At 38.1% G+C, this 13,267-nt stretch overlaps 1 protein-coding gene across 2 annotated transcripts in view; it reads left to right on the forward strand.

Annotated features, from left to right (window-relative positions):
* The window catches only part of rgl2 (ral guanine nucleotide dissociation stimulator-like 2), a 29,421-nt gene that overhangs the window by 4,239 nt on the left and 11,915 nt on the right, over positions 1–13,267 (forward strand). Inside the window, exons 1-8 of one of the 2 annotated variants that reach the window (XM_007572886.2) lie at positions 4,579–4,796; positions 7,040–7,087; positions 7,479–7,562; positions 7,647–7,813; positions 9,285–9,341; positions 10,225–10,421; positions 11,869–11,978; positions 12,066–12,281. In XM_007572886.2, coding sequence (XP_007572948.1) covers positions 4,695–4,796; positions 7,040–7,087; positions 7,479–7,562; positions 7,647–7,813; positions 9,285–9,341; positions 10,225–10,421; positions 11,869–11,978; positions 12,066–12,281 — 981 coding nt within the window. In that variant the 5' untranslated portion in view covers positions 4,579–4,694. Of the gene's footprint in view, positions 1–4,578; positions 4,797–7,039; positions 7,088–7,478; positions 7,563–7,646; positions 7,814–9,284; positions 9,342–10,224; positions 10,422–11,868; positions 11,979–12,065; positions 12,282–13,267 lie in introns of those variants that run through there. The other variant, XM_007572885.2, reaches the window with a different exon arrangement.

Below are 13,267 nucleotides of genomic sequence, written 5' to 3' on the forward strand. Positions count from 1 at the left end.
CATCTAAGTAATCCTGTGCAGATATTGCACACACTAATTAAATTATTCAAATAATTTTCTATTGTCAGTTATTTTGAAGCCAAATTGCAAAAGGTTTTTTTAATAGTTAATAATTTTAAACAGTCTGTTAGAGGTTACCTGGTTGGTGTTTGACCAGAATTTGTGAAAACTACTTCAATAAACTCATCTATTATGTTTAATGCAAATCAGCAAATATTTGTAAAAATCTGGAAAATATTCTGAGACAATTTATCATCATTGCTGACATTAACAGTTACTGTTAAGCTGCCTCAGAGCTGTACATTATTAGCGTTTTGTAAACTTTTTGCCTTTTGTTTACCAAAATGCGCTAAAACTAAGTAGCTTTAGCACGTTTCTCTGTTTTTATGATTGTTAGCATAGCTGGATGCATTTAACAAATGCCTTTGTCTTCTTGGCAACAGATTCATGTCAGCAACAGTAGCTGGTATCACTGTGTTGTTGATCAAGCAACTCAGTCTTTAAGCAGTTCAGAGTTTAGTAATTCAGGATTTGTAAGACGTGAACAGGAGCGTTCAGCTCTGTTAATGTTTAGTGGGAGTTAGTGAGGCCTGAACAGATGGTTTCACCGTGATTTTCACATAGTCAGATCAGATGTTGTTTCCTGGTTTGTATTTTCACAAATAACCAGAAGGCTGGGAACATTTTATCCCGACTCTTTTCTTTGCAACAGATGACCTGCTTGTGGTTCTATTGTTTAACTTCATCCTGAACTTTCAAGAAACTCCTTTTGGTTCCTGGACTCTCTAAAATGATCACATTTCCTCTCATGTCACAAGTTAACTGCTGGGCTGCAGTAAATAATGCATGCTGTGGTTTGACCAGCTGAGGCAATGCACAGCTGCTCTCACCATGAACACTATCCAGTTTCCCAGTCTGTCTCCAAGGACATTCAGTAAAGTGGAATCCAATACAGGCCTTTTACTCATACTTTAATGAGGGAAACTTGGACATCTGAGTCAGGAGTGATAACCTCAGGTGAATAATGAAGCTTGCCCATTGATTATAAAAGGGGTAATATACCAAACAAACAGAAAAAAACATGTTTATGCTCCAACAAATGATTGAACAGCTGAGAATAGAAAATGTTCTTGTTACAAGTTTGGACCGAATGCAGCTGTAGCCACAACTACAGCTGAGAGCAGAAGCTTATATACACTGTCTCATATTAAATTAGACTTCACTTTTTATGTTTTTGTTAGGAAAATTATTTCTATTTTTAAAATGCCAGAAAATGAGAGATAACTTTGAGTTTCCTTTTCTTACAGTAGTTTCCACATTGGGACTAATGTCAGGGTTTTCTGATGGATTCTCCAACACACTGACCAACATGAGCCCAAACTTTAACTTCCTTGGTGATTTTTCTCCCCCATTCAGAAAAATAACCACACAACATAATGCTGCCACTCCCGTACTTTACTTTTGGGTTGATAATCTCAGACCTGCAAACTTTGGCCCTTTTTTCTCAAAATCCTCAGACCATAGAATATGTATCCAAAAATTATGGCATTTGTCCGTCAGTGAAATTTACAAGATGCCCTCTGGCCTTTTAAGTTGGCTTTGCTTTGATGGCTTCTTTCTCTCTGAGTGGCTTTGGTGATTGACGAATTCATTTTACTGTGGATAATAAAACTTCCTTATCAGCTTCAGTCAGCATCTTTGTTATGCTCTTCATAAGGTGTGTAATTGTATCTGACAATGATGTTGCAAAAGGAAACAATGTGATTGTGGTGTTGCCTTAAAATACATAGTTTCAGTATTAAGCTGTCAGAAGCTTAAAAAGTCATCTGTGCTTTCCACGATGATTTGAAGGCATGGCGATCTGTATCTCTGTCTTTTTTGTTGCTATTTTTGAAAATTATGCCTGGAAGCAGCATAATCCAGCTAAATGATGTTTATTTAATTTTCAGATTCAGACTATTTTGGGGAAATTACTGTACTTGTCTTACCTTGTAGAGGTGAACACACCTGTTCAGGTAGCCGGTTTCTAAAATGCAATGCAAATATTTTTATTTCAGATTAGCTGTTGGATCTCTCTGTATGCCGTCATGCCAGTCATTCGGAAAATTGTCAGATTCCAGTTCCAAGCTTCCTTAGTTCAAGTATTATAAACAGAAAGTGTAACAATAGATTCAGCCATGCTTGCACATTTTTCAATGTTGCATTAAACCTTAATTTGCTCCGTTACTAATATTTCTAAATGTAATCAGGACTGAAGAATATAACTTGTTTGTCTTGAGTATGCAAGAGTTTTACTTGAAAGGCATTAGATAACAGGCACCATGGGAATGAACAGATGAAAGCGTGCAAAGAGGAGCAAAGAGAAAGATAGGAAGGAAGAGGTCTGGTTTGTGGAACACTAAAAAAAACAATGGTTATCCTTAAATAAATCCTCCAGAAGCATTTATGACCTCAAGTTTGGACAAACGGTTTAAAATGTTCACAGAAAGTTAGCCAGGAGGCTTTTAAGTGAGGAAAAATGGAGGAGCTGTTTTATCTTTTGGAGGTTGGAGTCTCATGGGACGTGGTGAAAGATTAGAAGAGAGATTTTTCTTCCCTCATTTGTTGCTGTTTAATAAATGACGCTGTTTTGGAGAAGCTAAAGCAGCTTTAGTTTTGATGGAAGGAGAGAGGAAGAGAAATAGCTTCTCAACGCAGCAGCATGTCCTGTTTCCTGTGTTTGTTTCCACTTATTATGTGCTTCCTGTATGTAACCGGGGGAACTGAGGGAACTTTAAGAATAAAGAGAGCAAAGGACTCCAAAAGCAGATCTGATCTGACAAACAGTACAAACACAGTGGACACTTTTTTTCCAATAAACCCAAGAGATGAAAAGCTGCAAAGTACTTTAAAAACACTTCGATTCATGTGATTCTCAGCAGCAGCCTGTGTTCACAACTCTTATCCACAAGTAGTCTTTGAAAAGCCAACAACTAAACAAAGAAGAAAAAGGTTCTGCTCATTCTGACCCACATTTAGTCAGACTTTAGAAGACTGGTGCTCTGCTGGAAATGATTTCATTTCTCAAAAATCTGAAGATGTTTTAGAAGCAGCGTCTGGAAAAAGACAACTGTACAGAGACTAGTTTCCTTTGAGGTAAACGCAGACTGGATCACTCTGCCAGAGACGACTTTACTTCAGACAGGAATACACAACACGGCTACAGTAGTTTAGTTCTCGTCCACTAATTTGGTATAGTAGTAGTTTTAGATTTTTTTATACTTTGGTTCATTTTTAGCCACAGAACTCAAAAAGGTGAAATAGTATATTATGATTATGTGTACATCGATTGGGTAATGAATAATTTAACAGGAGGTACCATTTTCAACAAACCGATTAAATTATTGTTGAACAACCAACTGAAGTTTTCTCCCCAGTTTTGCTGTTGGCATTTTGCAGACTAGCATCAGTTCCACCGGGAGGAGAATGGACTGACGTAATTTTTTTTATGTTGCAAACATAAAAATAAAATCAATTTCACATCAGTTTGAAAGGCTAATAAATATATTCATAAACACAAAAACAAAGGACATTATATCTACATAATTTCAGTCTGTTTTAGTTAGTTTTTATAAACTCACAATATAATTCCTTTTAGCTAAATTATCAGTTTTATTTATTTTAGTTAAGGAAAATGTTTTCTCAATTGAAGTTTTCATTTATTTGGTTAGTTTTATTTAACTATAATAACTTTGCCACACCGCTATTGCCCTGCAATAAGAAGGTCTTGGGTTTGAATCTTGACCTTGGTTTTTCTGCCTGGCGTTTACTTTTTCTGTGTTCCTGTGGAAATCCAAAGCCATTCATGAGAGGCTGATTGGTCTTTCTAAATCGTCCTACAGCATGAGTGTGGATGTTTTCCCAGTATTTACGCCACCTCTCGACTGTAACCCTGCAACGATAGGCGGGTGAAGACAACTGACAGGTTGAGTTTGGAACATTTTCTCTATTATTCACAGCCTCAGAGTTGTAAAAATGGGATATCATGAGTTTTCTTTCTCTCTTTAATGATATTAGCTACTTAAACAAACAGCTTCCTTACTAGCAGATGTGGAGGTTTTTTATATAGCTTACAAGCACAGGGTTAGCTTTTTTAAATGATAGCATAAGCCTAAGGCGGGTGAATGTCACACTGCATTAAAGCGGATACATGGTCCAACTGGTTTATCTACATGGGAAGGTCATCCGTAAGGGAAGCAGAGCAGGGAGAGGGGGGAGACTAGAAGAGAGGGGGCATTGTTCTGGAAAAGGCTTCAGGGCTTTGTCTCTCAGTGTGTGTGTGCGTGCGTGTGTGTGTTCACTGATGAAGGCCTTTGATTATGTGAATATATTATCTTTTTGATGCAAATGTTTTATATGCATATGTAATATGCATGTAGAAGAAAAGTTATTCACTTTAACTGTTTTATGGACACCTGCATGTTCTTAAAGTGTTGTGGAGTGTGTGTGAGTGTGTGGGGGGGAGGGTGTGTGTTTGTGTGTGTAATGGGTGTGTCCATATGATGCTGCCTGCCGGGGGCCGGACTTGACTTGAGTCCTGCTTCAGGTGTGTAACAAAGCCTGGCGTTGTGTGTGTAGAGAGGCATGCTTTACCGGGATAAACCTGCAGAAATCGGTTTGGATTCTGAAGATCTCTGGAAACGAGGGGAGCGCAGATGAAAAGGGAAGGAGAAAATGGGAGAAATGTTCACGGCTTCATCCTGAAAATTTCCAGGAAGCTCAAGGATTCCTACCTGCCTGTACTTGCCCGGGACGAGGTAACTTCTGTGACAGTTTTCTCTTTTGCTCTCGGTGTGTATATGTGCTGAGTTCATGAGAAACGACAGAAATGTCGGCAGGTTTGTCCAGAACGGGTTGAGATAAAATCCAGAGGTGGAACATGTTTGCTTCTAATGCCCTTTGAATGTAAGGAGCGTTCGCTGACCTTCGGTCAATCCAAGTTCAGGCAACGTGAGAGAGGCCACTGGAGGATAAATGGGTTTATTATGATTAATAAAACCATAAACCTGATGTGGGTCAGACCGCATGTCCCTCCTGCTGCTGTGAACGTGGACACTAAGCTCGCTCTGGGACCTTGAACTTGCCTTTTCAAGAGCTAACTTGAGTTGGATCTTTGTGATTCTATATTTGGAAAATAAAACTTGCTTTTGTCAAAGTTTAGGGGATGTAAGGATTTTGGTGTTTTTCTCATCAGAGTGTGTCTCCAAGGTGTTTCGGTTGTGTTATGGAGATCAAAACAGTTGACTCACAGCGACTCAGTCAGAGCCGCCACACCAAGTAGTCTGAAGATCACACCTCGGAAAGCATGACCCAGCACTTGGCTCTTGCACATCAATAAGCTCCGATATTGGTTGATGTGAGAGTTATATGTTGTAATCTAAATACAACCAACAATACAGAAAGATCATTTTCATAGTTTTAAAGTCTTTCATTCTGAAAATTGGGATAAAAATCCTCTTGCTTTTCTATTTACGTGCAGAAATGTAAAAGAAAAGAAGGGACGGAAGAAAGGGACTGCTGTTTCTGTTGAAGATATAAAAGAAAAAGTTTTGTAAAACTTTGAGGGTTGTACGATGAAAACATGTTTATTCATTTGTAAAACATGATTTATCTGTGACGTTCCTTCAGATAAAGTGATACAGTACCACCTGTGCAGTTCGTGTTAGTAATAGGTCATCTGCCTCTTATCACTATGTCTGTTTTGGCAGTATTCAAATGTCTCTGGAGAGCAGCTGCACATATCACACTTTTCTCTTTGAGAGAGAGAGCTGTGACTCATTAGCTCTGTGCAACCTGAGTTCGACTGCAGGATCCTGCAACCCAAGAGCCGTGTGTGTGTGAATGTGATAAGCCTGAGCCTTAATGCTGCAGAGGCAGGTTTCTGTGTATTGATCATATTGGACTGGAGCTGATTAGAAAGGTTGTCTGCATGTGGTAACATGTGAGTCTTTATTTGTTTTTGCCGTGTTTTTTTTAGGTGTTTTACTGGTTGGCTTGCAGAAACAAGAATGACAAGAAGTATTACTTGCATGCAAACTTCAATTATTAGGCCAGTATCCATGTAATTATTTAAAATAGTCTCAAAACAACAATATTATTGTTTATTGCAATAATTATTGGGACCATTAACTGCCCAGTAAAATTTGTTATTATGACTTTCCTAATTCCTCCATGAAACATAATAGAAAATTACAATGAGGAACGTTGAGCATTTTGTGAAGTACTGTTTTCGGATCAGTTTTACAAATAATGAACTTTTTAACATATCCGCATCAAATTATTATCAATATCAGGATTTTGAAAAGATTGTGTGTATTTTGAAGGAAGAATCTTGGACTAGGCCAGCTTATGATGCCAGATTTTGATAATTATCGAAGCTTTACTCTTGCTAAAGCGACTTTGTTCAGGTAATTTTATGACTTTCTACATTGGATCTTTATCCCACTAATATTATAATTTTATTGTCATAATAATATGACTTTATTCTTGTAATTTAAATCAAATCCTAGTGTGGTTTTAGTATTCTCTCATATCATAAAGTATTTGATACTAACTGAATATTTAGTCAGGCTTCCTGCAGTCAGACACGCTGCTTGAAGTATAAAACTAAGCTACCTTACATTTCTTTTTTTTGCACACTGTGGGAGACGCCACAGCCAGAACATTTCAAATGAGTCAAATTTGAGTCTCTTGTATTCTAGAGGATGTTTTAGGAGCCTTGTTTCATCCTGCTGACTGACAGTGCACAGCGACAGGCACAAACTGCAGAAAACTTCAGTCATGTTGGCTCTTCTTCTGGAATCTCTAACAAAACTATTCTTCAGATCTGAGAAGAATTGAAGACTAGTTCAATTCTTCAATTGAACTATTCTTCAAGGAATAGTTCAAAGGCCTAACTTTTTAACTTTTCTGCCCTTTTGTCATTATCTTCTAGATTTTACCATCCAAAAACCTTCAAATATAAAACCTCATGATGCGATTTGTTTTGTCTTCTTCTCAGGCGGAGTCCTCACCCATGAAGACTACCTGGTACTGCCCTCTGGATTTGGTAAGAATGGCCGGATTCCGCGCCGCAGCTTGCACTCTGGGGTCTGTGAGTTAGTAGGGCAGCAAAATGGGGTAACTGTGTCAGGGACTTTCCCTCAGGCTGAACCAGGGTCGCTTTAGCTAAATGTAGGAAATGAGTTCAAAGATGTGTGCATTGTTTTCATTACACATGGGGGGCATTTGTCCAGAATAAACAGTGCAGAGTGTTTAGTTTGAAGGTAAAAACAGTGAATCATCTACTTATTTTTATCCAAACAACAAGCTAAAGTACAAAAAAAGAGTTTCAGAAAACTTTGGGAATTAATCAGTTTAAAGGATCAAAACAAAGTCCGGCTGACTGGAAGCAGAGTTTAGATAAATCAGATTTTCCTCACATTTTCCCTGCTTTACAGTCCACTGTGGTGGAGGAGGAAGACGAAGGGGTTATCTACACGGTCGTGGTCAAACAGCAGCATGCCAGCCCTAACAGTCCAGCGGTAAGCTACTTTCAATTTGACTCAGTTTCAGAAAACTCTGCAGGCATGTCAAGTGTCTTGTCCTCTCTTCCTGTTGACTTCCAGTCAACCGTTTCCCGTTCCCAGTGCGTGAAAGCTGGAACGGAAGAGAAGCTGGTGCTGCACCTCCTCCACTCTTTCTCACTGGGAGATTCCTCCTTCATCTCCATCTTCCTGTCCACCTATCGGTCCTTCACCTCTACAGAGAGAGTGCTGGACATCCTCATTGACAGGTAGGTAACTGGCAAAGTCGAGGTTTGAAAATAGAGTTTTATTTCAGTTCATATTGCAGCAATCTTCAGCAACTGAAGCTGCTTCCTGTCTGGTCGGCTGCACTGCCTGAATCAGTCTGATCCTGTCTGGTAGGATTTTTACTCCTCTGGGACAAGGGACCGCTTATTCTGTGTTGAATTAGAGGAAAAACATCCGACCATAAATGCTCGCTAATGGTTCTCAGCACAAAGAAAAATGACACATTTGTTCTGCTCTGGTTCCTAGAGGAATATTTCCTCCTCAACATTCCTTTTCTTGGTATTATCTCTACCTCCTGATTTATACTGTCTCCTTGGCACTTCTTCAAGAAGCGAGAAACACTTTAGGTTCTCACAAATTCCTCTCATGCAGAGAAAATTTAGGTTGCAGTATGTCATGCCACATACTCTGGTTTGCATGCAAATTCAATCAGATCTTGTAAATGTATTTGTAATTTATAAAACCCCCTGAAAACTCTTTCTAAAGTCATTGACACATTGCATGGAGTTCCTTACTGCTTTTTTAAAACATATATCAGACTGGTGCCTCACTTAGAAATGCAGTTGTTTATCATTTTTCTCAATGATTAGGTTAAGTAAGAGGTCCTTTGGAGTGCATCAAGAGTGCAGTGAGGTTTCTAATATTTATAAAAGAGCATAAGAGTTCCCCGTCTGTTTTGAACGTGCAAAAGATGGTGGTGCTTTATAATCTATATGATATCATACCATGGTAATTAGTGCTGTGTGAAAAAGGAGGACAATGCTGTCCTCATGCTAATGCTAATGCTACAACCTCTTGATGCTGATGCCAAACCATTCAAACTCTGAGGTCAGTATTAGCACCGTTCCTTCTGGAGCAGAACTCTAACCAGCAGAAAACAACACATACCTTCTCCACACATTTCAGATCATTTTGGTATGATTTACTTTGACAGAGCTGGAAATATCTGTTTGTACATAAACTCAGTTTAAATTCCCCCATAGTCCCTTTCACTGGAGAGGTTGACAGTAAACAGAGTATGAATAAAGATGGACTGAAACTGTTGGTAGAGGTGCAGAAACCTCCCGTAGTTTTAGTAAAAATGTATGTTGTGAGGAAACATGCTAATACAGCTGTAATAGCAGAACTGAAAAGCCTTTGTGTTGAGTGTTGGAGCTCGTTAGGCTAATGTTAGCCTTCCTATTGAGGCTAATATGAAGTTAGCCTGACCTATTTTAGAAATTAGATTCCAGTATTTTCATATTGTGGTGTTTGAAGTGTCGTTGACGTCTTTCACACTGCTGGGCCGTCTTACTTTGCTATGAAGAGTGACTGAATATCACCACAGTATCGCCACAGGGTTGCCTCTTGAACAAGCTGCGTCATTGTTGCATTTCCTAGATGAATGTGTTTGCTGCTGAAAGATCTTATTATTTATATTTGGCTGAATGAATTTTTATTTCTCGTTCACAGATTAGAGAATCCGCCTGGGGACAGCGAGAGAAGTCAGACAAGACAATCCTTCAACAAGTGAGTTTAAAAAAACGTAAACAGGCAAAGAAAGCATGTAACGACTTCTTCTGCAAACACTTCTGCTTCTTGCTTCTGCTGTTGAAAGATTGAATTTTTATTTGACTGTTGGTTTTACTTTTGCTTTGAAGTATTAAGGGTTATGCATAGTTTTGTAATATATTGTAATATGTTTCTGTTACATAAACGCCAGTGAAGTGAGTTAAATTAAATGTGAACATGGCTGCTTGTGGTTAGTGAAGCTATTAAGGATATTTTTTCTAACATCCGTCTTTATGGATTTGCCCAATCCTTAAGCAGAAATCTATTGAGTCCAGTTCTATGCTTTGTGCTCTGACTGACGTCATGCTGTATTATTTATTTTACATTATTTTTAGAATTTCAAATTGCACTTTCTGAACCTTTTGAAAGTAAAAAAAACATGTAAACCAAGGTAGTCAACCTATTGTTTTTGTGAATTTCAATCTCTTCATTGTTTATTTTACAGTGTGACTAAGCTTGTGAAGCTGTTGGTGTATTTAAGTGTGCTGTACTGGTAAATATATAATACAGTACATTTGTGTCTGTATTTAAAAGAAAGAGACATTTTAAGTGAATTCAGTGCTGTTTTCTGAATCACTATCGGCCGATACTAAACCTCAGGTATCTGTATCGGCAACGAGAATGATAAAAGGTGATTCCCTACTTTAAATGCTTTCTTTATTCAAATACAGTCATATTTCTTTTACCACATCCAGTTTTAATCTAAATTACTGACTTTGAAGCCGCCATCGTCTAAACCCTGAATATTTCATTTTTCTTTCAACTTGTTTTTCTGCTTCTCACAAGTTATTTTTGGCTGTAAGCAGATTCCAGCTTTCTTTTCTACCTCCTGTCCACGCAGAGCGGTGTGTACTGTGTTCAGCACGTGGCTTTCGGAGTATCCTGAAGACTTCAGGAACCTCGGAGATCCGTCTCGTTTGTTGCGTCTGGCTCCTCTGCTGCCTCAGGACTCCTCGTCTGCTGTTGACCTTCGAGCTCGCCTCCTCCGGACGGCCGAGGAGCTCAGCGAGAGAGCCCTGCTCCCCGACAAACACAGAGGTCTCTTCTGACTGCTGTTCAAATGAACAGAAATTTTCTTTCCACTTTAAATCACAAATGCAGATTACATAGAAAATGACTAAATATTTTAGACATGTTGTCATAGTTTATATTCCTAGTTTGGTTTCTGATTTATTATGAATCTAAGGTTCTGCAGTTGAAAAAGGTGATTATTTATTTAGTCACTTGCATCATGAATGCTAATGGTTTTTCTGTTCTCTCAGTAAAGTTTTGTAATGAAGGAATTAGAAGCTGCTTCTTCTATAGATTTTTAGAAATTTTAGAAAACATAACTATCACTTGATAGCTCTATCTTTACCTCTCCTCAATTCTCCATAAGGTTTAAAAGATTATTTTGAATGCATAATCTTGTTGACAGTGATTATTTTGCTGCATGCCAAGCAGCTAATTAACTCAAAATCCTACCTATTCATGCTGTTAGCCTGTAAACCGATCATGTGGCGGCAGCATAGCCTCAAATCCAGCTGGAGCTTTAGTTTGATTGCACAACAACAGGAGTTTGGGAAACACAACCTAATGAGTTTGATTGTTGTTGTCAGTGAAGCTGGCTTAAGCACTTCTCAGCATGTAGGTCAGCCTTCCTCCATACCCTGGTCCAACTATCTCGCCGTATGAAAATAACACTGTGGCATTTTCTTACTGAGACCAGCATACATAATCTAACATGCTAATAAACACTGCTACAGAATCAACACAATGGCATCTGGAATAGAGCAAGAATAAAAACTAATAAAAGCATTACTGTGCACTGTTTTCACGACTGCTGGATTTCACTAAAATACTAGTGAGCGAGCTAGCTGTAAGAATTGTTTACATATAGAAGTGGGAGAACAATCAAAGAACTTGTCAAATAAATGCTGGTCAAGTGCTTATGTTTTTATAAAGCATTTATTTTAAAGGATATTAGTACTTTTCTGTGCCTTTCAGCTTTCAAAAGTAAAAATGTAGAATGTGACAAGTTAGTTTTAGTTAGTTTATGGTAGCCTGTGCAGCCCGAGAATCATGTTCCTTTGTTATAATTATAATTTTGAGCAAAAGTTATCAATTAGAAATGCAAAAAATTATACTAGAATAAAATTAAGAAATAAATATTGCCCATAATTAACATAAATTCAGTTCTTAAAGAAAATAATTGATAGATAAAGTGACCTAAGTTTATTGAGCTTGAAACTGTAATGTTTTAAAATAACGTGAAACTGGAATCCAGGCAGTGAGCGGTCTTTCATCAATATATTTTGACTGGAAAATTATTTGTCATATAAAAAAATATGGCTTTATGACTTAACCTTCTACAGTCAGGAACCAAATTTACTTTCCCTCGAGAAAACATGTTCTCTTTATTTCCTATCAAACCTGACTGATAGCTAAATGCTGTATTTCAACTGAATTTTCTGAGGAAATCACTCTGTTTTGTCTGCCTCTGCAGATCAGAGCAGCTCTAGCAGCCCTCCTCCTGATCCTTCAAAGTTTGAACCCACCAGCGTCCTGGGATTCCCTGCTGCTGTCATCGCTGAGCAGCTCACAAAGATAGAAACTGTAAGTTTGCTTTGTTTTTTAGGATTGAAAAGGCTTATTTTAAAACAAATGTTCATGTTGAGGGACTTTTTAAAATCTTTCTTCCAGGAGCTTTTTGTCCGTTTGGTGCCGTACCACTGTCTCGGCTCGCTGTGGTCTCAGAGGGACAAGAAGGGCAGGGAGGGCGTTTGTTGGTCTGTCCGGGCCACCATACGGCAATTCAACAAGTTAGCCAACGCCGTCTTAGCATCGTGTCTCTGGCCGACGAAGCTGCGCAGCCAGCAGAGAGCCCGACTGCTGGAGAAATGGATCAGTGTTGCAGAGGTCAGCGGACTAAAGACATCAGATCTTCAAACTACGACGGTGCATTAGGAACTTTGTAGATAGAAAAAAAGGAGTACATTTCTGCCAGAAAAACTCTTCAATTCTGTGATTAATCACTGAAAATTTCCAGAAAAATCTTAAGTTTTCAAAGTTGAAAATTTTTCTAGAAATATGAACCTAGAAATTTTGAGATTCGTCTAAAAAATATTCTATGTCCGTGTGTCAAAACGGACACCTGTGTCAAAACACCTGCTTTGACACGTTTTGACCGGTGTCCGTTTGACACCGGTCAAAACGAACACATCTGTCCGTTTTGACACATGGACAGGTGTGTCAGAATTCTTGAGTTTCTTTTTCTTACAAATTTGTGACTTTTTGAACTCATAATTTTCAAGGTTTTTCTAGAAAAATTCAGTTTTTTCTAAAAAACAAAAAACCATTTGACTTTGAAACTCTAAAATTTGCTTGTATTCTCTTTAAAAAATTTCATATAAACACATTATTTTATGTTACGGGAGATAAAATATTTGCCTTTGCCTTTTCTAAAAAAAGTTAGTGTTAGCACATAAGTTCAAGTGTGAAAGCATTAAAATATATCAGTTGTGCCTTTTCACACAACTTGGCACATATAATCCTCTCATAATGACCCTTTTCTCAGGGTAATGTGTGCAAATGGAAGTGAACTCACAACAGTAGCTGACAGAAAAACAGGTTGTGTAGAAACCTGGATGTTTGGTTGTTTTCAGGAAAAAAATGCAAAGAGAAACTCAATCCTGGCTTCTACTAGAAACACTGAGAGTTTAAACACAGCTGCATATTTGTGGGTAAATGATGATAAAATTATAAAATATCAACCTTAACTGTAATATTAGGAGCAGTTTGATGTTGAAAAACCCTTAGGATCAAATGCAGCTTGCAGTTTGAATTACATGAGCAGCTTATTTCTCCCATTTAATGAAAAGGTAACTTCCTGTGTTTGTTGGAAA

Source organism: Poecilia formosa, unplaced genomic scaffold, assembly GCF_000485575.1.
Source record: "Poecilia formosa unplaced genomic scaffold, Poecilia_formosa-5.1.2 Scaffold310, whole genome shotgun sequence".
Taxonomy (NCBI): domain Eukaryota; kingdom Metazoa; phylum Chordata; class Actinopteri; order Cyprinodontiformes; family Poeciliidae; genus Poecilia; species Poecilia formosa.